Raw genomic sequence first — 25,391 nt, 5'->3', positions numbered from 1 at the left:
GAAGGTAAACAGAACACATCAGTGTGAAGAACTGTATTAATGGTGTGAATTCTTTACCCCTCCCTACATCCATGCTCTTTGCTAAGTGACTTGGCAGTTTGTCCCACTGAAGCAAGAAAGTGTATTTCTCCACCTATCTCCTTGGGCTCTGACAGTTTCAGCCCTCTCCCTTCTTATTAAATTTTATTATTTTTTTTAGTAACAGCTTTATTTAGCTATAATTCATATATCATACAATTCACCCACTTAAAGTATATAACTCAATGGTTCCTAGCAGACTCATGGACTTGTACAACCATCACAATCAATTTCAGAACATTTTTATCACCCCAAAAGAAATCCCATACCCTGTAGCTATCACCCCCAACACTTACCCCCTTACCCCCAGCCCTAGGCAATCACTAATTTACTTTCTGTCTCTATAATTTTGCCTATTCTAGACATTTCGTATAAATGGAATCATACAAAATGTGGTATTTTGTGACCAGTGTCTTTCACTTAATATAATGTTTCCAAGATTCATCCATGTTATAGCACGTATCAGTACTTAATTAATTTTTAAAGCTGAATAATATTCCACTGTACATATACCACATTTTGTTTATCTACTCATCAACCGATGGATGTATGGGTGGTTTCCACCTTTTGGCTATTGTGAATAATGGCTATACCATTTTACATGCCCATTTCCTCCCCTTTTCAGAGATAAGAAATTAAAGCCCACAGGGATTATAATTTGCCAAAGTCCATACAGCTGAGAATCGAGGGAGTGGGGAGGTGCACCCACATGATCTGCCTCCAGAACCCCAGCTCTTAGCCACTATACCACACTGACAGAACCAGGGAAACTGAGTTAATCCTGACTTCTCATCACATCTAGGGAGGGCACCTAATTCTCTGCACCCTCTCTAGATTTGGAATCCACAAATTAATGCAGATAGTGGGAAAAAACAAAGAATCATAAAAAGAGAAATAAAATTATTACAAAACAATTTTTGATGAAAAAATATTATTAAATACCCTGAGACTCTTTTAACTTAAAGTGAGAACAAAAGTACAGACAGTAGTCAACATAAAAGGTTACTGTAGGCCGGGCGCGGTGGCTCACGCCTGTAATCCTAGCACTCTGGGAGGCCGAGGAGGGTGGATTGTTTGAGCTCAGGGGTTTGAGACCAGCCTGAGCAAGAGTGAGACCCCGTCTCTACTAAAAATAGAAAGAAATTATATGGACAACTAAAAATATATATATAGAAAAAATTAGCCGGGCATAGTGGTGCATGCCTGTAATCCCAGCTACTCAGGAGGCTGAGGCAGGAGGATTGCTTGAGCCCAGGAGTTTGAGGTTGCTGTGAGCTAGGCTGACGCCACAGCACTCACTCTAGCCTGGGCAACAAAGTGAGACTCTGTCTCAAAAAAAAAAAAAAAAAAGGTTACTGTAATAAGAGCTCATGTGTGAGCCATTCTTTACCTCCTTAAATTAGAAGAAATGGAATTTGATCTACAGAATGGTAAGTAAACATTAATAAAAACTTCCTCATCACTGTGAGACACTGAAACTCTAATAGGAACCTTTTGGGAACCCTCCAGGAATATTATTATTATGATGTAAAGTGTCCTAGCTAGGAGGCAGAAAGATGGATAAACTGACCAGCAGTGTTGTGGCTCTATGACTGTAGAGATTTTGTGCAAACGTGATATAATCTTTGGTTCACAGACTCCAAGTCCTTTACCAAGACTAACTTACCCTGAATTGCAGACAGATACACAAAAGTGTCTTCGTGTTCCAAGTTCTCCAAGAATATCTGGAACGACACAATACAGCAATGGTAAGATTCACAAACAGCAAGGAAGACTTAAGAGACCCTCTTAGCAGCAGCTTCAAAGAGTAAAATGCTTTTCTTCTTGTTTGTCTTAGCTAGAAGCCAGTCTGACTTAGAGTCTTATAGGGAAAATGGTATATATGCTTGAAGTCCCAGTTTTATAATAGTTAAAAAAGGGTAGGAATTGAGGGAGATACTTATATTCTTGAGGTAGTCAAGTATATATATCAGCAGTAGTTATGGAAACCAATGGAAGAACAATCGTCGACATTTTTCCACTACAGCCAAGGTGAACAACATTCCTACATATGGCATGAAAGCTACAGGCTGTGATAACACACAAGAGGCAAGGTTTGGGGTTACGTGCAAATGATGGCACATTTGCTGCAATCGGATCCTTCTTTCTTGCACTCACAAAGTATATGGAAACGCAAGTGAGACAGAGATGTTGTTACTGAGATAACTTTGAATCTCTTATAATTTATTGTTCAAAGTATTGCAAATTCCAGCACTTCAACTGACATTAGCAACAAATTACTTTCAATATCTCTCACAATTTAGTAACCCACCAGGGGGTGTCAACTGCAGTGGGTTATCTACTGCTTATTGAGACGATACTACAGTGACATGTTAGGCTTAGGCCCCAACATGAGAGCCAAGAAAGACAGTGGCCCTGTGCCCATGTTCCTCTTGCTTGGTGTGTAGGGGAAGAAAGTGGTGTCTGCGCCATATATAATGCCATGCCTTTTGCTGGCACAGAGATTTCTTTTTTTTTTTTTTGGAGACAGAGTCTCACTCCGTTGCCCGGACTAGAGTGCCATGGTGTCAGCCTAGCTCACAGCAACCTCAAACTCCTGGGCTCAAGCAATCCTTCTGCCTCAGCCTCCCGAGTAGCTGGGACTACAGGTATGTGCCACCATGCCTGGCTAATTTTTCTTTTTCTATATATTTTTAATTGTCCAGATAATTTCTATTTTTTTTTTTTTTTTTGTAGAGACAGGGTCTCGCTCTTGCTCAGGCTGGTCTCGAACTCCTGAGCTCAAACGATCCACCCAGTTCGGCCTCCTAGAGTGCTAGGATTACAGGCATGAACAACCATGCCCGGCCTTCAGCAATATTTTAATGACAGCAAATCCTTGGCACATTTCTGTGCCTCAATTTTCTCATCTATAAATAGGGGGAATACCAATATTGCAGTTGTTGTGAGGATTAGAGACAGTATCTGTAAGGTCTATGGCCTGGCTCGATAAACAGCAATTATTACACAATCGGTTCCAATACGTTAGTGATTAAAAATAAATGTTTTTGATCAGAATGTAATTCTTAGTCTAATGGCTAAGGCATATAGAAGAGCTTGTTATCATCACCATCATCATCATAATTGAGGCTCAGAAAGTTGAAGTGACTTGTCCAAGAAACTGATCTGGGATGTGATCCCAGGCAGTACTGTCTAGAACCTTTGCTCTTTCTTTCTTTTTTTTTTTTTTAGAGACAAGATCTCACTCTGTTGCCCAGGCTGGTGTGCAGTGTTGCAATCATAGCTCATTGCAGCCTCAAATTCCTGGGCTTAAATGATCTTCCTGCCTCGGCCTCCTGAGTAGCTGGGACTACAGGTATGTGCAACCAGGTAGGGCTAATTTTTTTTTTTTTTTTAGAAATCGGGTCTTACAGGCCAGGCATGGTGGCTCATGCCTGTAATCCTAGCACTCTGGGAGGCCGAAGCAGGTGGATTGTTTGAGCTCAGGAGTTCGAGACCAGCCTGAGTAAGAGCAAGACCCGTCTCTACTAAAAATAGAAAGAAATTAGCTGGACGACTAAAAATATATAGAAAAAATTAGCCAGGCATGGTAGTGCATGCCTGTAGTCCCAGCTACTAGCTAGGGAGGCTGAGACAGGAGGATCGCTTGAGCCCAGGATTTTGAGGTTGCTGTGAACTAGGCTGACGCCACAGCACTCTAGCCCGGGCAACAGAGTGAGACTTTGTCTTGGAAAAAAAGAAAGAAATGGGGTCTTACTATGTTGCCCAGGCTCATCTCTAACTCCTAGCTCCAAATGATCCTCCCGCTGTGGCCTCCCAAAGTGCTGGGATTACAGGTGTGAGCCACTGTGCCCGGCTTCCCCTTGCTCTTAATCTCTAACCCATACTGAAGTCAGGACAATTTCCACAAAAGGGAAGAGATCCCCAACTAAGCATATATTAATATGTTCCCCCATAATTCTACAATTTAAAGAACGGCTTCTTCATTGTGATGAAGGGAGAGCAGGGAGAGACCTAGTTCTGCCCAGCGCCCCTCTCAAAAGGGACCCAGAGAAAACAGGTAACTTACCTGGGCAAGGTCTCAATGCTGAAAATAGACTTATTTACCACAAAAGGCACTCTCCCATCTCTGGGAATTTGCTCATTCTATCCCACCCACTCTCTTTCATCTGCTCAAACCTTACCAGTTTGTTAAGGCCATGTTAAGATCTAGATCCTCCAGAAGGTTTCAACTCTCTCTTTTTCTTGACTGTTCATAGCATTTCTTGCATGTGAAAACTTTGGCAGTTTGTTCATATCAACTGAGTAGTCTCATGTGGTCATCTAATCTTTCCTGTGTCTAAGTGTTACCTCCTCAGAACAACTGTAAGTTCCTGGAGGATGGTCCAGGACGGTGCTTGACACACAGTCAAGGCTCCAAAAATATTTGAGTTGAATTAATGGCTCCTGGACAGCTGCCCCTCTCCGGGCCCACGTGTCTTTGTAGTGTGTTCTACTTACCTTCAGAAGCTTCTCTTGCATCTCAAGGGCTTTTGCTTCTCTCTGTTCTATCCAGCGGGAAAGAGTACGCAGGGCAGCAGCCCGTGTTGGAATCTGAGGATCATAAGCTGATAGAAGAATCTCTTGGAGCTGCTCTGCGCTTATGCTCGCAGGTTTCTGGTTTGTTGTAGTGCTGGGCTGACTGACCCCCTTAGGAATGAATGGAGCACTTGACTGCAGGCCCGTTTGGGCGGATTTCTCATGGCTTTGCTGTGGTTTGAGGTGGCTCTGAGCTACATCAGTGTAGCTTTCACGACTGATTTGCTGCTGCTGTTCTATTCTCCCTTCTGGATCTTTTTTGTTCAGGGTACTGTGGGCGGCCATGCTGACAGCCTCAGTGGCGAAGGCTCCGTGGGTAGAGATGGTAATACGGAGATCGACAGCGAGTTCCTGGATGACGGGGTCCGGGTACGTGTTGGATACCTTTTCCAACAGAGGCAGCAACTGCTTTAGGACAGCAAAATCACTGGATTTCAACTACAAAATGAAATTAAAAAAAAAAAGCCAAACTCAAATTAATATAGCAAATGTTAATATGACCTAAGTACCAGGGAACACATTCTGAGAAAAGGGGGGCAGGGATCAAATCTTGTTCATGGTGTAATCAGAGTATTGCCTGGGTCTTGCACTCAATAACTCTTTATTGAATAATTATAACTAACATTTACTGAACACTTACCATGTACAGGTTCTTTTCTAAGTCAAAGCACACATATATACACATTCATATCCCTACGATATGATTACTTTTTTTTTGAGACAATCTCACTCTGTTGCTTAGGTTAGAGTGCCATCAGCCTAGCTCACAGTAACCTCAAACTCCTGGGTTCAAGCGATCCTCCTGCCTCAGCCTCCCGAGTAGCTGGGACTACAGGCATGTGCTACCATGGCCAGCTAATTTTTTTTTTCTATTTTTAGTTGCTCAGCTAATTTTTTCTATTTTTAGTAGAGACGGGGTCTCACTCTTGCTCAGGCTGGTCTTGAACTCCTGAGTTCAAGCAATCCTCCCACCTTGGCCTCCCAGAGTACTAGGATTACAGGTGTGAGCCACCACGCCTGGCCTGATTACTATTAATAACTACATTTTAAACACGGGCAAATTGAGGCACAAACCAGTTAAGTAATATGCCCAAGTTCACAAACTGGAAGACAGTAAGATGCGAACTCAAGAAATCAGGTTCAGGCCGGGTGCGGTGGCTCACGCCTGTAATTCTAGCATTCTGGGAGGCCAAGGTGAGCAAATCATTTGAGCTCAGGTGTTCAAGACCAGCCTAGCAAGAGCGAGACCCTGTCTCTACAAAAAAAAAAAAAAAATAGAAAGAAATTAGCTGGACAACTAAAAATACATAGAAAAAATTAGCCAGGCCTGGTGGCGCATGCCTGTAGTCCCAGCTACTTGGGAGGCTGAGGTAGAAGGATAGCTTGAGTCCATGAGTTTGAGGTTGATGTGAACTAGGCTGATGCCATGGCACTCTAGCCCGGGCAACAGAGTGAGAGTTTGTCTCAAAAAAAAAAAAAAAAGAGAAATCAGGATCAAAGCCTACACTCTTACTCAATATCCTACATGATCTCACTTGAAAGAATAAAGCGGTTCTTAATTACACGATCTAACATGGCAGTCAGTGTCCAAGCACCATAGATCTCAAAAGGATTGGGATGCCAATTGGCAGAAGGGGATTTCTCTAAGAAAGTAGGAGTTGAAATTAGGCAAGATTTTACTCTTTACAGAAGCTTTGTTTGAATAATGTCCTATGCCTTACTAGAAAAGTACATGTGTAGTTAATGACAAGTAAGAATCAACAGTAATACTTTTCTGTTTGAAAATACTAGAGAAATTATCACATGAGGCTTCATTAGGCCCTGAAAATTTGAAAACCTCAAATTTACTACTTAATGATTTACTTACTTCATTATCCAACCAACCAATTAACCAATTAATACAACCATTATTAATTAACCAATTAACCATTTTCATAGGACCTATTTAATGTTTTCGTTTTACTCTATAAATCTAAAGAATTGTTACTGTTCATTGTCCTGACCACTACCTTCCAAGTAAATGCAAATTTGAGGTATATGTCAGGTTTGTAACTGTAGAATTTCACCACATATTCAGATTTTTTTTTTTACACATTTAGAAACCAATGCGAAATCAAGATAAGATATAATTTCTAGCTCTGTAACATGTTAGTTTATCTTCATGTGTAAAGTGATTGACTTTCTGATGTTACTACATCTTAAGAGAAGAAGAGAGTATATATGTACAGAGTAAAGGTATATGTTATCTAAGGGTCAATTTTTTCTGGAATCTGTGGCACAGAAAAATACATTTTAGAACAGTTTTACTAGTGTCATCATTATGCTAAACTTTATTCACTGCCTCTGTTGTATCGTGGACTTTTTTCTTTTATAAGCATCTGAAATGAAAATATCTGTTTCTATCTACAGTCTATTTGGCCTATTTTTCACATCTATTATATGTAACAATTTCTTCTAAAAAACCTACCAAGACAAGTAGATCAATGGAACAGGACTGAAAGCCCAGAAATAGACCCACACAAATACAGTCAACTGAACTTTGACAAAGGAGCAAAGGCATTCCAATAGAAAAAAGATAGTCTTTTCAACAAATGGTGCTGGAACAACTGGCATCCACATACACAAAGATGAATCTAGACACAGAACATACACCTTTCACAAACATTAACCAAAAATGGATCACAGGCCTAACTGAAAGATACAAAACTATAAAACTCCTACGAGTTAACATAGTAGAAAATCTCGACGGCCTTGGGTATGATGATGATTTTTTAAATACCGCACCAAAGGCACGATCTATGAAAGAAATAATTGATAAGCTGGACTTCATTATAATTAAAAACTTCTGCTCTGCAAAAGACACTGTCAAGGAAATGAGAAGACAAGCCACAGGATGGGAGAAAATATTTGTGAAAGACATATCTGGAAAAGGATTGTTTAAGAGCTCTTAAAACTCAACAATCAGAAAATGAACAACCTGATTAAAAAATGGGCAAAAGACCTGAATAGATACTTCACCAAAGAAGATATACAGACGGAAAAAAAGCACACAAAGACACACTCAATGTCAAATGTCATTAGGGAACTAAAATTAAAGCAACAATGAGATGTCACTATACACCTATTAGAATGGCCAAAATCCCAAACACTGACCACACCACATGCTAGTGAGGCAACAGGAACTCTCATTCATTGCCGCTAAGAATGCAGAATGGTACAGCCACTTTGGCAGCCAGTTTGGCAGTTTCTTACAAAAACTAAACTCACTCTTACCATATGATCCAGCAATTGTGCTCCTTGGTATTTACCCAAAGGATTTGAAAACTTATGTGCACACAAAAACCTGCACTTGGCTATTTATAGCAGCTCTAGTCATGGTTGCCAAAACTCGGCAGTAACCAAGATGTCCTTCAGTAGGTGAACAGATAAGTAAACCGCGGTACATCCAGACAACAGAATATTACTCAACACTAAAAATAAATGAGCTATCAAGCCATGAAAAGACACGGAGAAATTTTAAATGCATACTACTAAGTCAAAGAAGCCAGTCTGAAAAGGCTACTTACTGTATGATTCCAACTATGTGCCATTTTGGAAAAGGCAAAACTATGGAGACAGTAAAAAGATCAGTGGTTGCTAGGGGTTGGGGGAAGGGAGGGATGAATAGGCAAGACACAGAAGATTTTCTTAGGGTAGTTATTTTATGTAGTATAATGGTGGATACATGTCATTATACATTTGTCCAAACTCCTAGAATGTAGACCGACTTCTAATATAACTGTGGACTTTAGGTGATAATGATGTGTCAATGCTGGTTCATTGATTATAACAGATGTACCACTCTGGTGTGGGATATTGACAGTGGGGGAGGCTGTGCATGTGTGGGGGCAGTGGGTATATGAGAATCCTCTGTACTTTCTGCTCAATTTTGCTGTGAATCTAAAACTGTTCTAAAAAATAAAGCCTATTACAAAAAAATCTTTTCTCCCTGTTTTCAGACTTCTTAGTCATTTTGAGAGTCATCTTATTCAATGGGCAGCTTCTCTAATCATCGTGAGCAGGCAGGTGGACTCTGAATCAAACAGTTTATAAGGCAATTAAAGTTATACATTCTTTCACCTTGATAAACCTATAGATTTCCCACTATCAAAATAATAAGGGAAATCTAAGACTAGAGGTGCCAACTATTTGTTGGCTATGATATGAGCTATGATAGCGTCACCACATTCCAGCCTGGGCTTATCTCTAAAAAAAAAAAGAAAAGAAAGAAAGATATGGAAATGTGGATCTTTTAAAAAAAATGATGAATTCATCAAATTAATCACAGCCAATATAAGTTAAGGTCCATGAGGGCAAAAAGGCACTTGGTGTATATTTATTCAGTGAGTTAATTCTAAGACACTCTCAAACAATGTGGTATGATAGACGCAAGCACTGGGCTCTGGCTCTCAGATCTGGACTCAAGTTTCAGCCCTACTACCCTGAGCCTCAAAGGCCTCACCTGTAGTAAAATGGGACTAACACTTGCCCACCTTGATTGGCTAACTCATTTCCCCTCTCCTTTGCCATCTCCCACTGGAAAGCTGGGTGCTCACTGTACTAGCCCTCCTTGAAGGTAAGAGTGGTCCCTATTTTGACCAATAAATATACAGGCAAATCTGTTGGGGAGCTTCTGGGGACACTTTTGTTTGAAGAGGACAGTTGTAACTAGCACCATCCTTTCTTCCTGCTTGCCCTGATCTCAAATGTAATGCCTGGAACTATGCAGCCATCTCACAAACGGAACGCAATTAAGTAGGATCAAGAATAGCCGACGTGCCAAAGTTGAAAAGACAGAAAAATTGATGATGAAGTAAAAAGACAAATATCTCAAGTCCTTGATGATACAGGAATAGTTGAGTTGCTAGACCAATAAATACCAGCAATTGCTTAACTGCAGGCTTCTTGTTAAGTGAGATTATTAAACCATATTTGTTTAAGCCACTGTTAATTGAGTTTTTGATTACCTGTAATAAATACATTCCTGATATTACCTACCTAGCAAAAGGTTAACTGTGAGAATCAAATGAAATAAGAATTTTGTAAGCTGTAAAATCTTACACAGATGCAAGAAAACCAAATGGCAATCACAGTATACAAAGTGCTTTCACAGACTTTATGTACATGGCGGTTGAGTAAAAATTTATTGTCCCTGTATTACGTTAAGAACACTAGAAAGGTTCCAAAGAAATAAATCAATCTTTATACTTACAATAGCAATGTACTTAGCTCCACCCTAGTCTCAAGTCCTCGAATGTACCTAAAAAAGAAGTTGTGTGAAACCTAGAGTAAAGCCTAAGATCATAGGAAAAAATAAAATGAAAAAATAATAAATTATCACAAAAGTTATATTTTGGAATGTAATGATTAAATCTTTGCCTAAAATTCATCCTTTAATATTGATGCATGCCATTGATGCCATAGTTGTCCACTGGTGGTCCTGGAGGATTTTGGACCTTTGGAAGCACTGGGATCAATGCTTCTAGTGATTTAAAAGAGATGGAAATCTTTTTCACAGGCCACTAGTGTCAACAGAAATCACTTTGTCGAAATTATATAAAGCTCTGAAATCTTTAATAATGTGTACAAATGAACACAATGAGGACAATTCCAGAAATAGATGGTTTAATCTCAAAAGCAAAAAGAGGCTAAGCATGGTGGCTCACACCTACAATCCTAGCATTCTGGAAGGCCAGGGTGGGAGGATCACCTGAGCTCAGGAGTTCAAGACCAGCCTGAGCAAGAGCGAGACCCCTGTCTCTACTAAAACTAGAAAAATTGATAATGGCACATGCCTGTAGTCCCAGCTACTTGGGAGACTGAGGCAGGAGGATCGTGTGAGCCCTGGAGTTTGAGTTTGAGGTTTCAGTGAGCTAAGATGACTACCTAGGGCGACAGATCAAGACTCTGTCTCCAAAAATAAAAATAAAGAAGGCAAAAAAGAATTAGAGGGGTCTTTAGTTAACTGGAAGGTCAAAAGGTCATTTTTAAAAAGTAAAATTAGAGGCACTGTACTTTCCCCATGAGGGCTTTTTTTAGCCAGTTTAATCACCTATATATAAGTGATTGAATCTTCCCTCCACCTTAGGGAAATTCTGAGAAAAGTCTAGATTACCTAGTGGATAAGCAAGCAAATGCCTGTGGAAACAAGATGTGTGGCTTTCCTCTTCCCCTTGCCACACATGACTAACATTTACAGCACTCCCTTGGGTGTACCCGGAGCTGAGGGCAATGTTTCTAAACTTTTCAAAGCCCATGACCTTTGGATAAACAAAAAATTTCAAGCCTTCTTAGTTAGAAATTCACCTTTCTTTTCTTCCTTTTATTCTTTCTTCCTTCCATTTATCCACCAATCCAAAAACTGTTTGTTTTTTTTTTGTTTTTTTTTTGTTTTGTTTTTTTTTTGTTGAGACAGAGTCTCACTTTGTTGCCCAGGCTAGAGTGAGTGCCGTGGCGTCAGCTTAGCTCACAGCAACCTCAGACTCCTCGGCTTAAGCGATCCTACTGCCTCAGCCTCCCGAGTAGCTGGGACTACAGGCATGCGCCACTATGCCCGGCTAATTTTTTCTATATAGATTTTTAGTTGTCCATATAATGTCTTTCCATTTTTAGTAGAGACGGGGTCTCGCTCAGGCTGGTCTCGAACTCCTGACCTTGAGCAATCCACCCGCCTCGGCCTCCCAGAGTGCTAGGATTACAGGCATGAGCCACCGCGCCCGGCCCCAAAAACTGTTTATTAAATTTGTACCATGGTAGATTTAAATATGGCAAAAAGTGAAACATCTCTGAAGTGGGTTGCTTGAAAGCAACAGTAATTAAGAATCATTGTCTGCTCTTTGAAGTTCTATAGAGTAGCCTGAAGTATGGAAATTTTCCCAAGCTGTTCTGTAGAACACCCATCTCTAGCTCAGTGGAGGAGAGAAAGGGCAGCATTCCAACAGGAACTGAGTCAACCACTTCACCTCAGTCAGCATGCAAAAGGTTTCCGTGGCTCTTCCCTCTCTCCCTTTCTTCCACTCTGCAGCAGATGTCTAGTTTGCTTACCACTACTTCCATCCCAGTCTCTAAGCGTTTGGGAGGATTCTGATATACAAGCCAACAACACCTAAAACACACCTATGCTCAGGGTAACGTTTTTACCAACGAGTCTGAGCAATGGCCTTTGGTCAAAAACACAACCTAAGCATTGTAGAGTAACACCAAGCTAAAGACCCCTGCTCCTTTAGAGAAGAGATGTACCTTTTGTCTCCCAATAATGGACCCCCAGCCCAAGAGAATCTAGATTTAAAGAATCAGAGCCCAGCTTTGAACTGGTGGGCTCTGCTGCCTCCCTGGAAAAGTATGGTTTTGTTTTTTTCCTAAAGAAGTGTCTAGAATGGTCTGCTCAGCTTTGTGCAGCAGTGCTTTAGAGTTGCAGACCCCAACCTCCCATCCGTGGCCTGTTAGGAACTGGGCCGCACAGCAGTGGGTGAACCGCTGTGGGAAGCTTTATCTGTATTTACGGCCGCTCCCCATCACTAGCATCACTGCCTGAGCTCTGCCTCCAGTCGGATCAGCTGCGACATTAGATTCTCATAGGAACCTGAATACTACTATAAAGTGCACACACAAGGGATCTAGGTTGCACGCTTCTTATGAGAATCCAATGCCTGATGATCTGAGGTGGATCTGAGGCAGTGATGCTAGTGCTGGGGAGCAGCTGCAAATACAGATTATCATTAGGAGAGAGGTTTAACTGCACAGAGACCATAATAAATCATTGCTTGCAGACTCATACCAAAACCCTATCAATGAGTGGCAAGTGACAATTAAGCTGCATCTGGTGGTAGGCTTTATAGTGGCAAGAAAGTTGATGTACTTCAATGTACAGCTGCATCTGGTGGCAGGCTTTAAGTCAGAATCTGACACTTACTTTAGTCCACACGTGGCCTGCCCATTATTTTATTTGCCACTTCCATCCGTGCCTCTTTCCCACACTGCACACTTGTCTCAGTCACAGCGTTGGTAAGCCCACAAGCTAACTCAAGCAGAAATGAGTAAAAGACAAATGTCACTGGAGAGTTCTTTGAAAAGGAGTAAAGACCCAATGACAAGACAGCAGAAGACTCAAGACTGCCAACAAAATGAAAGCTGCATTTAAAGAAAATACCAAGAGTCCTACTTAAATCACACGGTCATTGCAACAGGTGATTCACATTCTCCAAGCCCACTTTGTATGATATGTGGCGACCAAATCTTCAAAACTGCTTCGCCACATGCAGACCAAGCACCCTGTATTAAAAGACAAGCCTTTGGAGTTTTCTGAAAGAAAAAAACATGAACACTAACAGAAGCAATTACTAAAGGCCACCACTTCATCAAATGTGTCTGCACTGACTGCATCATTCCCAGTGGCTAATGTACTGCCAAAGCTAAGAAGCCCTGTCCTATCGGTGAAGAGTTGATCCTGCCGGCTGCTAAGGACATTTGCTGTGAACTTTTAGGAGAGGCTGCAGTTCAAAAGGTGGCACATGTTCCTCTTTTGGTTAGCACCGTAACTAGATGAATTAATGAAATAGTAGAAGATACTGAGGCACAATTGCTAGGATTAATGAGTCACCATGATATGAAATCCAGGTTGATGAGTCTACCAACACTGACAACAAGGCAACGATGCTTGTTTTTGTACAATATATTTTTCAGGAGGATGTGTATGAGGATATGTTTTGTGCACTTTTGTTGCCAACCAACACCACGGCTGCAGAACTATTCAAGTCTTTGAATGATTACATATCAGGAAAACTGAACTGGCCATTTTGTGTCAGTGTATGCACGGACGGAGCAGCTGCCATGACTGGACAGCTTTCTGGTTTCACTACTCGGGTCAAGGAGGTCGCTTCTGAATGTGAGTCTATGCACCATGTCAAACATAGAGAAATGCTGGCTAGCCGAATGTCACCTGAACTAAACAATGTTTTGCAGGATGTGATTAAAATCATCAACCACATTCAAGTACATGCCGATAATGCACGTCTGTTCATGCAGCTCTGTGAGGAGATGGATGCAGAGCACACATGTCTTCTCTTATACACAGGAAATGGCTTTCTAAACATAGATCACTGGCCAGAGTTTTTGAGTTATGAGAGCCACTCCAGAGATTTCTTTTAGAAAAACAGTCACCACTGGCAGCACATTTCAGTGACATAGAATGGGTTGCAAAACTTGTTCAGATGTGTGATGAACTCAATCTGTCACTTCAGGGGAGAACGACAATTGTGTTCAAGTCGGCAGATAAAGTGGCTGCATTCAAAGCCAAACTGGAATTATTGGGGCGACGAGCGAACATTCGGATTTTTGACATGTTTCAAACAGTAGCAGAGATTTTGAAAGAGACTGAGCCAGGGCCTTCTTTCTCCCAGCTGGCGCATGACCACCTATCTCAGCTTTCAAAAGAGTTTGAGCATTACTTCCCAACCTCAAAAGATCCCTGATCTGGGAAGGAATGGATCCACAACCCATCTGTGAGTAAGCCAGGTGAATTCTTTGTCCATGCTAGAAGAGGACCAACTGCTTGAGATCACAAATGATGGTGGCCTTAAAAGTATGTTTGAGACAACTTCAAATCTCCATACGTTCGAGACTGAAGTTAAGGCAGAATATCCTGAGATTGCCACAAAAGCACTGAAAAGCCTGCTTCCATTTCCAACATCCTATCTTTGTGAAGCAGGGTTTTCTGCAGTGACAGCAACCAACACGAGATTATGGAGTAGGCTGGACATAAGCAACAAACTTTGGGTGTCACCATCACCCATCACCCCCAGATGGGACTGTCTAGTTGCACGAAAACAAGCTCAGGGCTCCCACTGATTCTGGATCATGGTGAGCTGTATAATTATTTCATTATATAATACAATGTAATAATAATAGAAATAAAATGCACAATAAATGTACTTAAATCATCCCGAGACCATCACTACCCCATTCAACCCCCCACAGTCCCATGGAAAAACTATCTTCCATGAAACTGGTCCCTGGTGCCAAAACGGTTGGGGAGGGCTCTTTAAAGGACCCAGTGGACCCTGCAGCATCCTGCAGAAATTGCTTTTTTTTTTTGAGACAGCATCTCACTCTGTTGCCTGGGCTAGAGTACCATGGCATCAGCCTAGCTCACAGCAACCTCAAACTCCTGGGCTCAAGCAATCCTCCTGCCTCAGCCTCCCAAGTAGCTGGGACTACAGGCATGTGCCACCATGCCCGTTTAATTTTTTCTATATATATTTTCAGTTGTCCAGCTAATTTCTTTCTACTTTTTTTTTTTTTTTTAGTAGAGATGGGGTCTCGCTCTTGCTCAGGCTGGTCTCAAACTCCTGACCTTGAGCAATCCTCCTGCCTCAGCCTCCCAGAGTGCTAGGATTATAGGCATGAGCCACCGTGCCCTGCCCAGAAATTGCTTCTTGAGGGGACAGGGAAAAGTTACTAATACTTTTACTGATGACTAGCCCTGAAATTTAGAAAATTAATTTGGAATTACGGTTGCCTTGGTAGCAGTCTTAACCCTATACTTTTTCTAAATTAATTCCTCTTCCCAGATATAATGTTATAATAATCATCTTAATTACATAAATTACAAAGAAAAGGAAAAAAATGTTCAGATGCTGTTGGATTTTGTTTCATTAGCCAAAACAACAAGTCCTGATAGGGGTTACGGACAGTATAATGTTCTAGCCTAAAGCAAAGACCTTAGCCTGACAATGATCAACTGAAAACAAAACTGAGAATCATGACTTTCTTTTTTAATACAAAGACAAAAAAAAAAACAGCATTATAGCAGCCACTTATAAATCCATGAATCAAACAGGAAAAAAAAATTAATAGATCTAGGGCAAAAGTATAGGGGGTGACGTGTTTATGTTCACTTAACTAACTGCAAAGTCAGAGGAATCCAGGGTGTAATCAGTGAGTCAGAATGGCTCACAGAAAGGCAGGGACAGGCAAGGGATCCACATTTATAGCAGTCAAATGAGTCTCTCTTAGAACACGACTAATGTACACAGCCGGCCCCACACCAACAAGTTTCTAGAAAGGGAGATGGAGATTTCTGTAATCTATTTTCCATTTGGGATTTGGTGTGAAATGATAAGTGTTAAATAAAGAGAAGCAAAAAAAAAAAAAAAAAAAAGGCACTCTAAATTAATGGAAACAAAGACTATTCAAATTAATACTTAACCAGAAAAATGAAAATCAATCTAGCCAACTAAATCCAATAACAATACATCTTAAGAAAAACTATTCCATTGGTGGCCAGGTGTGGTGGCTCATGCCTATAATCTCAGCACTTTGGGAGACCAAGGTGGGACGATCCCTTGAGGCCAAGAGTTTGAGGCCAGCCTGGACAACACAGCAAGACCTCATTTCTAAAAAAAACCCAAAAAACTATTCCACTGGTGAACCCCTCCTTGCTAGTTCTAACAGCAGGGATGTAATACGGCTCTAGAAACTGAACCAAAAACTTTTTTTAAAAATTACATGGGGAATATAAAATTAATCTACCAGGAGATGGGCTTCACATTAACAACAGGCTCAGATAAAATTCCTTTTTCTCTTAAGGACAGCTAGAAAGAGGCATATTCTTATATATTAAGAATCAGATCAGATTTGAATCCTCAAACTCAAAAATCCATTCCCAGAGGGTTCTCTACTCATTGCTAAGGGTTATGAGCAGGCTGATTTCAAGTTGGATTTCATAATTCTTGCACTAAGCCTCTTCTGCTCTATTGCAGTCTCCTAACCTAACATGGTATGTAATTAACAAGTCATACACACATGTATGACCTAGCCCTTGCCTATCTTTGTCGCTTGCTGGCACTACTCTTCCCTTTGGTCTCTACAGTTCAGCTATATCAGCCTTCTATCAGGGTCTCAAGTATGCCAAGCACTTTCCTGCTTCCGAGCCTCTGAAATATGATGTTTTCTTTAATGGGGAGAGCTTCCTCCATCTGCACTGTACACACACTCAAATTCCTGTTAATCCTTCAAGTCTTAGCTTAACCTTACACTTACTCAGTGAAATCTTCCCAGCCTAGGTTAGTTACTATGTTCTATTGGTGCCTTCACCTCTCTTCAAGGCGCTTCATTCAATTTTAAATATATTTAGTGTCTCATTCCCTTACTGGACTATAAGCTTCATGAAGGTAGGGACCCTGTCTGCCTTGCCCACTGCTATAATCTCCACACCTTAGCTCCGTAACTGGCACACAGCAAGTAGGCAATAAATACTGTTTAAAGGAATAAACTTAAAAATTACAAATTAAGTATGTAAAAGACATATACACTTCAAAGTAGCTAGAAGCAAATTTTAACATGCTATGTGATATGGGTTGAACAATGAATCCTCTGCTACATTGGAGCTATTCAAAATAGATGGATCTTAAGCAACCAGCAGGTTACTAAGGATTTCCCCCTGACTACAGTAGTAGAAACGAGGGCTGCACTTTGGGACAATCAGGCCAGAGAATCAAGTATTATTTGCCTCAGATAGAAAATACCATGCTACATGTTTCCAAATCAAGCTTGTATCAGGTAGGAAAGGGCCCTGCCCTTTTGACAGTGAAGTCTATTCAGTTGACAGAGCGGAAATGGTATAATTGTCTTGTCCTCTACTTTGGAGAGAATTCTCATTATCCTATGTACAATATCCATTCTTATTTCTCCCAAGGGTATGGAAGAAAAGACAGGCATTTTGCTTCTCTTTTCCCTCCATTCAAGTTTGGCTCAAGTCTACAACTCACCTGGACAGCTCCTCCTAGCATGATGGCCACCAGCCCCATGGACATGCTCAGTGTCTGTGATTCCACAGTACTCTCTGCCTGATGGGCCAAGCTCGCACATGCTCTCTGCAGTGTTGCTGCCACAAAGTCCACCACCTACCAAAGAAGGGAATTTAGAATCAGCGAGGAGTAAGAACAAAAAAAATTTCAAAATTCTCCTTACATCTTATGTCTATATGCTCGTCTTCTTCTTCATCAACATGATGATAGCAAGAACCATCAAGAACAACTGCTACTGTGTACCAGGCACAATGTTGGTTTTTTTCCCCATGTTTACTGCTTCATTACAAAGGATACCGATGAACAGCCAGATGGAGAGCTGGATAGGACAAGGTATGGGGGCCGGGGCGCAGAGCTTCCATGCCCTCTCTGGGCTAGCCACCCACCCAGAGCCTCCACGTGTTCAGCAACCTGTACGCTCTTAAGTGTTTTACAAGCACGGTCTCACTTAATTCTCATACTAACTCTGTGAAGTCGGTACTATTATCCTCATCATGAAACGAAGAATCTGAGACTTAAAAAAAAGGTTATTTGTTCAAGACCATTCAGTTAATAAATGAGAAAGCCTACTTTATACTTTCCCACATGTTTTAATGTACTAATCCAATTTCCTTTACTTTCCATGAATTTTGCCAGGAAATTAAAGATGAAAATGATTTGTAAATCAACTCTAAATGGATCACAGACTTCGATGTAAAATGCAAAACTATAAAACTCCTAGAAGATAACACAGTAGAAAATCTAGATGACCTTAGGTATGGTGATAATTTTTTGGATACAACACCAACACCAAAGGCACAATCCATGAAAGAAAGAAGTGATAAGCTGGACTTCATTGAAATTAAAATTTTTTGCTCTGCAAAAGACACTATGAAGAGAATACAGACAGAAGCCACAGACTGGGAGAAAATATTTGCAAAAGACATATATGACAAGGGACTGTTATCCAGAATACACAAAGAATTCTTAAAACCTAACAATAAGAAAACAAACAGTCTGATTAAAAATGAACAAAAGATCTGAACAGATATACCTCAACAAAGAAGATATACAGATGGCAAATAAACATATGAAAAGATGCTCCATATCATAAGTCATTAGGGAACTGCAAATTAAAACATCAGTGAGATACCACTGCACACCTATCAGAATGTCTGAAAAATCCAGAACACTGACATCACTAGGAATGCTGGTGAGGATGTGGAGCAACAGGAACTCTCATTCATTGCTGGTAAGAATGCAAAATGGTACAGCGACTTTGGCAGATAGTTTAACATTTTTTTACAAAACTAAACATACTCTTACCATACAATCCAGCCATTGCCCTCCTTGATATTTACCCAAAGAAGTTGAAAACTTATATCCACATAAAACCTGCACATGGTTGTTTATAGCAGCTCTAGTCATTATTGCTAAAACGTGGAAGTAACCAATATGTCGTTCAGTAGGTGAATGGATATATAAACTGTAGTATATCCAGACAGTGGAAGATTATTTAGCACTAACAAATGAGCAGTCAAGCATGAAAAGACACAGAGAAGCCCTAAATGCGTGTTACTAAGTGAAAGAAGCCAATCTGAAAAGGTACATACTATATGATCTCAGCTACATGACATTTTGGAAAAGGCAAAACTATAGAGCCAGTAAAAAGATCAAGGAATGCCAAGGTAGGGGAGAGGGAGAGAACAGGTGGAGCACAGAGGATTTTAGGGTGGTGAAACTATTTTGTATGATACTATAATGGTGGATATATGTCATCATAAATTTGTCCAATCCCATGGACTGTACAACACCAAGAGTAAACCCTAGGCCGGGCGCGGTGGCTCACGCCTGTAATCCTAGCACTCTGGGAGGCCGAGGCGAGTGGATCGCTCGAGGTCAGGAGTTCGAGACCAGCCTGAGCAAGAGCGAGACCCCATCTCTACTAAAAATAGAAAGACATTATATGGACAACTAAAAATCTATATAGAAAAAATTAGCCGGGCATAGTGGCGCATGCCTGTAGTCCCAGCTACTCGGGAGGCTGAGGCAGTAGGATCGCTTAAGCCCAGGAGTCTGAGGTTGCTGTGAGCTAAGCTGACGCCACGGCACTCACTCTAGCCTGGGCAACAAAGTGAGACTCTGTCTCAACAAAAAAAAAAAAAAAAAGAGTAAACCCTAATGTAAACTAGGGACTTTGGGTGACGATGTGTCAATGTATTACAGGATCATCAGCTATAACAAATGTACCACTCTGGTGGAGGATGCTGCTAATGGGGGACACTATACATGTGCGGGTGCAGGGGGTAAAAGGGAAATCTCTGTAGTTTCTTCTCAATTTTATTGTGAACCTAAAACTGCTCTAAAAAAGTAAACTCTATTTATAAAAAATGATTTGTTGCTTTCTGGCCATCTCAGGGAGTCCTAGATCTACTTCTCAAAATGTTTCTTCCTCAGGGATTTATTTTCCCCTACATTTTAACAGTCTAATTCTAGTAAGCAAAGAATGGGGTAGGAGGTGTTCAATTTTATCTAGAAGCCAGTGTCCTCAAACAATTTCAAACAAACGATCCAGAGTCATTTTTTAAAGTATAAAATATTTTACAGTACTAAGATTATTTATATTCAAGATGTTACACAGCATTTGGCTAACAACTAAGCTTTCAATGGAATAATTTGGTCAGCATCATTTTAACTGCGCTTGGATTAATCACCTTAAGAAGAAACACCTTTGAATAAATGACTACACACACATACACAAGTACGCACACACACATGAATATTTAGGATTAATGACTCAAAAGAGAGAAGTCATCTTGGAAATGGGAAGGCTGAGATAGGTCATAATAAGCCTCTAAATGCCATGCAAGCTTGCATGTTTAACTCTCCGGACAAATCACATGCTGTGCTAGAATCTTTATTGCAAGCTTAAAGTCAGGAGAATGGCTTGTTAACACTTGTCCTTGGAGCAAGGCAGGAAACTAGAAAGGTTATTAAAAGTTCCATTTACTGAAATGAACAGTTCTGGTTATGGCAATTTTTACCACCCTCTCCAGGCCCAAGACTCCATTGATACTAGAAGTTAAGGACATTGGACATTTCTAGGTAGAAACTGTTTCCACCTCCCAAGAGTTTTCTGAAACACTCCTTGTTTGTATTTAGTTTCTATTTCAGCACAAGTATTGTTAAATTACTAGAATTAGTACTATCTAGCCTTCCAAATTTTTCTAAGTTCCTCTCCACTATATATATGTCTATATATTTTTAAATGTTGCAAAGTAGGTAGAATATTTTTTTTAAAAGGAACTTTGTATGTTTGCATGTATGTAAAAAGCAACTGGGACTTGCTAACTGTAAAGTGAGAGCCAGCTGTGACTCTTGTCTATGAAGTACCCTTTCCCTAAACATTCTTGTAACACCAAAACCACCCTACCCTACTCATTTGGACAGCAGCTTCCCACTACTACTCATTTCCTGTAATTTTGGTGGGGCTGCTAGCCATAAGAACAGGTATGTGACTAAAGCCTGTTCTAGAATTTATGCATGTTGCAGAGAGTGGGGAGAGACTTTCACTTTTTATGTAAAACTTTTTATAAAGGTACATAATTTAAAAAGCCAAATAGTCCTGAAAATTTATCATGAAAAATAGCAGTGCCCTCCCTCATTTCTTCCCACCTGATTCTGGCTCTACCAAGGTAACCACTTTTAATTATTTAGCTGTTTAATTTAGTAATAACATTAACTCTTACCAGGCACCATTCTGAATACATTACAGGTATTAACTCATTTAATCCTCACGGTAATCCTATGGGGATGTATAAACCTGCTGCCAAAATACTGACACCTGAGTGGAAGGGGGCTGGCGGCCTCATTGTGGTTGTTGAAGATACAGACTTCAACTTGAGCCTCTTGTTTTTCAGTTTGCTTCTCCCACTCATGTTCTGAGTCCCTTTGGGTTCAGTGTCTCTCAGGAATAAACCTCCTGTCTTTCGATGCGAAGAGGAGGTAGCTGTACAAAGTGGAGGAAGGAATGAATGGGTCTACTGAACCCTACCCAGGCTTTCCCGCTGTTTTAAGCTCTAAATGCAGCTCCATCTTTAGAGCTTATCTGATGCCTCCTGTCCTTCCAGGGTCCTGCAGTGTGAAGTAGCTTGCTCCTTTTTTCCTTTTCCTTTTGTTTTGTTTTGTTTTGAGATAGTCTCACTCTGTTGCCCTGGGTAGAGTGCAGTGGCATCATTCTAGCTCACTGCAACTTCAAACTCCTGGGCTCAAGCAATCCTCCTGCCTCAGCCTCCCGAGTAGCTGGGACTATAGGCGAGCGCCACAGCACCTGGCTAATTTTTCTATTTGGAGTAGAGACGGGGTCTCGCTCTTGCTCAGGCTGGTCTCAAACTCCTGGCTTCCAGCAATCCTCCTGCCGCTCCAAGAGAGCTAGGATTATAGGTGTGAGCCACCGCGCCTGGCCCTTTTCCTTTTTAAAAAAAAAAATATTTTAACAGCTTTATTGAGGAATAGTGGTTTGCTTCTTGATGTCTTGCCATGCAGACACCAAGCTTTCCAATTTCTCAAGTTGCTAGATCAGCTACTGTTTTCCAGTTTCCAAATTTTGCTATTCCCTTTTAGCTAATGTCTCTTTTCTCCTGGTCTGTTGGTCCCTGTGGTTTCCAGAGAGCCCAATATTCTGTCTTTAATCAGAAGTACCTACTTTTTACATTATGTACCTCTGTGTCGTTTAAGTGTTTTTACAATGAGCATGTGTCACTTATGTTAAAAAAATTTTAACATCTGAAAAAACAATTGCAGTGACCCAATTAAAGAAGGCAGCAGAGGATGGCAGTTTTCTGAAAGGGCAGAGAAAAGAGAATCTCACTCCACTGCATTGACACTGGCCTCCCTGCCGAACCTACCACATTCCAGGCATGTTCTACCTGGAACACTCCTCCACTAGGCACCTCAATGGCTCCCTCCTTCCCTGCCTTCAGATCTTGGCTCAAAAGTCACATTCTCAGTGAGGCTCTCCATGACCATACTCCCGTTACCATCCCCTTTCCTTGTTCTATTTTTCTTTCTAGAAATTATCACCATCTAATACACTATACGTTTTTGCTTTCTTGTTTCTCTCTTTCCCCCTCTATGAATACAAACTCCATGAGAGCATAGATATGTGTCTGTTTTGTTCACTGCTGTGTCCCTGGTGCCTAGAAGAGTGTGTGGCACAAGTCGATACAGACTTGTGAAATGAAGTTGGTGCAGGGCTCTGATCAACACACAGACCACTGCATGCCTCACTCCTCTCTGCACCATCACACGTACTAATGTGCCATCTCCCAACCCACCTCCCTGAATAGTTAATCTTTTACCTATAAATACTTCAACATGTATTTCTAACAGATAAGGATATTTATTTTTTATATAACTAACATATCATGATTACAGCCAATAAGAATTCCTCAGTATTTTCTACTCAATGGTTCATAACCGTTGCAAAAATGTCTTCATATAATTGGTTTGTGTGAATCAGGATCCAGCTTCTTTTTTATGCCACTTATTTGACGAAGCTGGGTCACCTGTACTGCAGAATTTCCCACATTCTGGATTTAGCCCATTGCTCCCTCATGGCACTGTTTAACTTTCTCCTCTATCCCCTGAATTTCCTTGATGATTCAGGTTCAAGTCTTTTGTTTTTTCTCTGTAAGAATCTTTCCCAAATGGTGCTGCATACTTCCTACTGTATTACATCAGAAAGCACTTAATATCTGCTTGTCCACTTACGATGATGATAACCTAAGATCACTTCATGCTGAAATATTTAGGGAGATATATACTGATATCTACATTGACACTGAAATGTACTAAAAGTGAGATGGCTAGAAGAATGAAACATGGATAAATATGTCATAAAACAAGTATAATAAAAGATTAATGGAAATATCTAGGTGGTAGGTATGTAGGTATTCACCATAAAATTCTTTCAAATTTGAAATTTTTCATAATAAAATATTGGGGGGAAAAGTATCAATCAGTTTGCTTTGGCATTTTGGCCCTAATACCTTCACTATAAAGTACTCCATCAGGCCGGGCGCGGTGGCTCACGCCTGTAATCCTAGCACTCTGGGAGGCCGAGGTGGGCGGATCGTTTGAGCTCAGGAGTTCGAGACCAGCCTGAGCAAGAGCGAGACCCCACCTCTACTAAAAATAGAAAGAAATTATATGGACAGCTAAAAATATATATAGAAAAAATTAGCCGGGCATGGTGGTGCATGCCTGTAGTCCCAGCTACTCGGGAGGCTGAGACAGGAGGATCGCTTGAGCTCAGGAGTTTGAGGTTGCTGTGAGCTAGGCTGACGCCACGGCACTCACTCTAGCCTGAGCAACAGAGTGAGACTCTGTCTCAAAAAAAAAAAAAATAAATAAAGTACTCCATCAAAGTCTATCCGATGGTTTGGGCAGACACTATGATGTTACCAGATCCATTATTTCATTAGAGGGTTGCAAAATGTAATTTTCTAGTATTCTTTTTTAATTTTTTTTACCTGTGATTCTCCTGTAAAGAAAAATTTTCTTTCATTGACTATTTGGTTGCACTGAAATACAGTTCTCATAGGAAAGACAAGACAAAGGCTCTATTCTTCTCCTTTATTTATCAATTTACAAAATAGTGAACTGATCCCCTAGCAATCTCCAAAGATGTCCAATGAGGGTTGTTTTTTTTTTTTATTTTGACTCAGATTTTTATATCTGTGTTTCAGTCCATTGCAGGCATTACTCTTTCTAATGATCTAGTTGTCCTGACTATGGCCAATAGGAGCCGCTTCACGATGGCTCCTGAGTGCTACTGACATGACCCCATTAATCTCAGTAGCTTCCCTGCATTAAGGCACCACAAGATGCCTGGAGGCTTATGATGTATGACTCTTGCCCCAGACCTCACATCAACCTTTACTCCAAAGAGCTTTGAATTCTTTTAGTAGAAAATGGTATTTAGAAACTATAATCTGGCACTACGGATGCTTATTGCTACTGGGTTGTCTTTGCTTCTTGGGATTTACAGTGGACTGACCTAGGAAATATCTATAATATGTCTTAAAAAGAGAAAAATAAATCTTAACTTCATACTAATACTTCCAACTTAAGTATTCAATATTATGGAGTTTTAAGCCAGGCATGATAACATGCGCCTGTAATCCCAGCTACTCAGGAGGCTGAGGCAGGAGGATCGCTTCCGCCCAAGAGTCCAAGTGCAACCTGGGCAACATAGAGAGACCCCATCTCTTAAAAAAAAAAAAAATTATAGGGTTTTTACTCTAGTTCTCTATTTTATAACTCTTTTTTATGCTAAAAATAATGACTCCTAATATTAACAAAATTACTGATAACTTATTTTTTTATCCATATGTGTGTGTGTTTCAAAATAATACACCAATATTACCACTAGCAGCAAGATTACTAAACGCAATTTAATATTTCCTTGTGGCTCTGTGGCTCTTTTTGTCCTGATACATTTTAACCTTAGCTGAAGGATAATTTTAATGGGACAAATCATTTTTGTACCTGCCTGAACCATTGTTCCTTAATTAGGAGTAAAGGGAGATAATTGCACAAGCTCAAGTCATATCAGTTTTTAGACCATTTCCCTTTCCAACTAGCATCCTCAGACAAAGACATAAGGTCTGGATGAAAGTCTTCAGGGAACAGATATAAATGCAGGAGAAACAAATCACCCTACTGAGTAACACAGGGTCAGTGAACTGAAGGAATAAGAGGCCAGGAAAGAAATCACGAACATAATTCTCATTAAACAGACACGATAAGTCAGAGCTGACAGGCAGCTGCAAATTTTCTCAGCAGGAGCTATAGTGAAATGCTGCTTAGCAACCCCCGAAGGCTGATGACAATGACGATGATACAAAA

General features: G+C 40.6%; 1 protein-coding gene across 2 annotated transcripts in view; it reads right to left on the bottom strand.

The window, feature by feature from the left end:
- Window positions 1-25,391, bottom strand: part of TANGO6 (transport and golgi organization 6 homolog) — a 158,181-nt gene that overhangs the window by 89,788 nt on the left and 43,002 nt on the right. For both annotated transcript variants that reach the window (XM_069456750.1, XM_069456749.1), the window contains 3 exons: window positions 17,463-17,597; window positions 4,579-5,094; window positions 1,745-1,802 (listed from right to left, as the gene is read on the bottom strand). In XM_069456750.1, coding sequence (XP_069312851.1) covers window positions 1,745-1,802; window positions 4,579-5,094; window positions 17,463-17,597 — 709 coding nt within the window. The remainder of the gene's footprint in view (window positions 1-1,744; window positions 1,803-4,578; window positions 5,095-17,462; window positions 17,598-25,391) is intronic.

This window comes from Eulemur rufifrons, chromosome 23 (genome assembly GCF_041146395.1).
Source record: "Eulemur rufifrons isolate Redbay chromosome 23, OSU_ERuf_1, whole genome shotgun sequence".
Lineage (NCBI taxonomy): Eukaryota > Metazoa > Chordata > Mammalia > Primates > Lemuridae > Eulemur > Eulemur rufifrons.
Note: the sequence above shows the minus strand (reverse complement) of the source record. Positions and strands in the feature narration are given on the sequence as shown.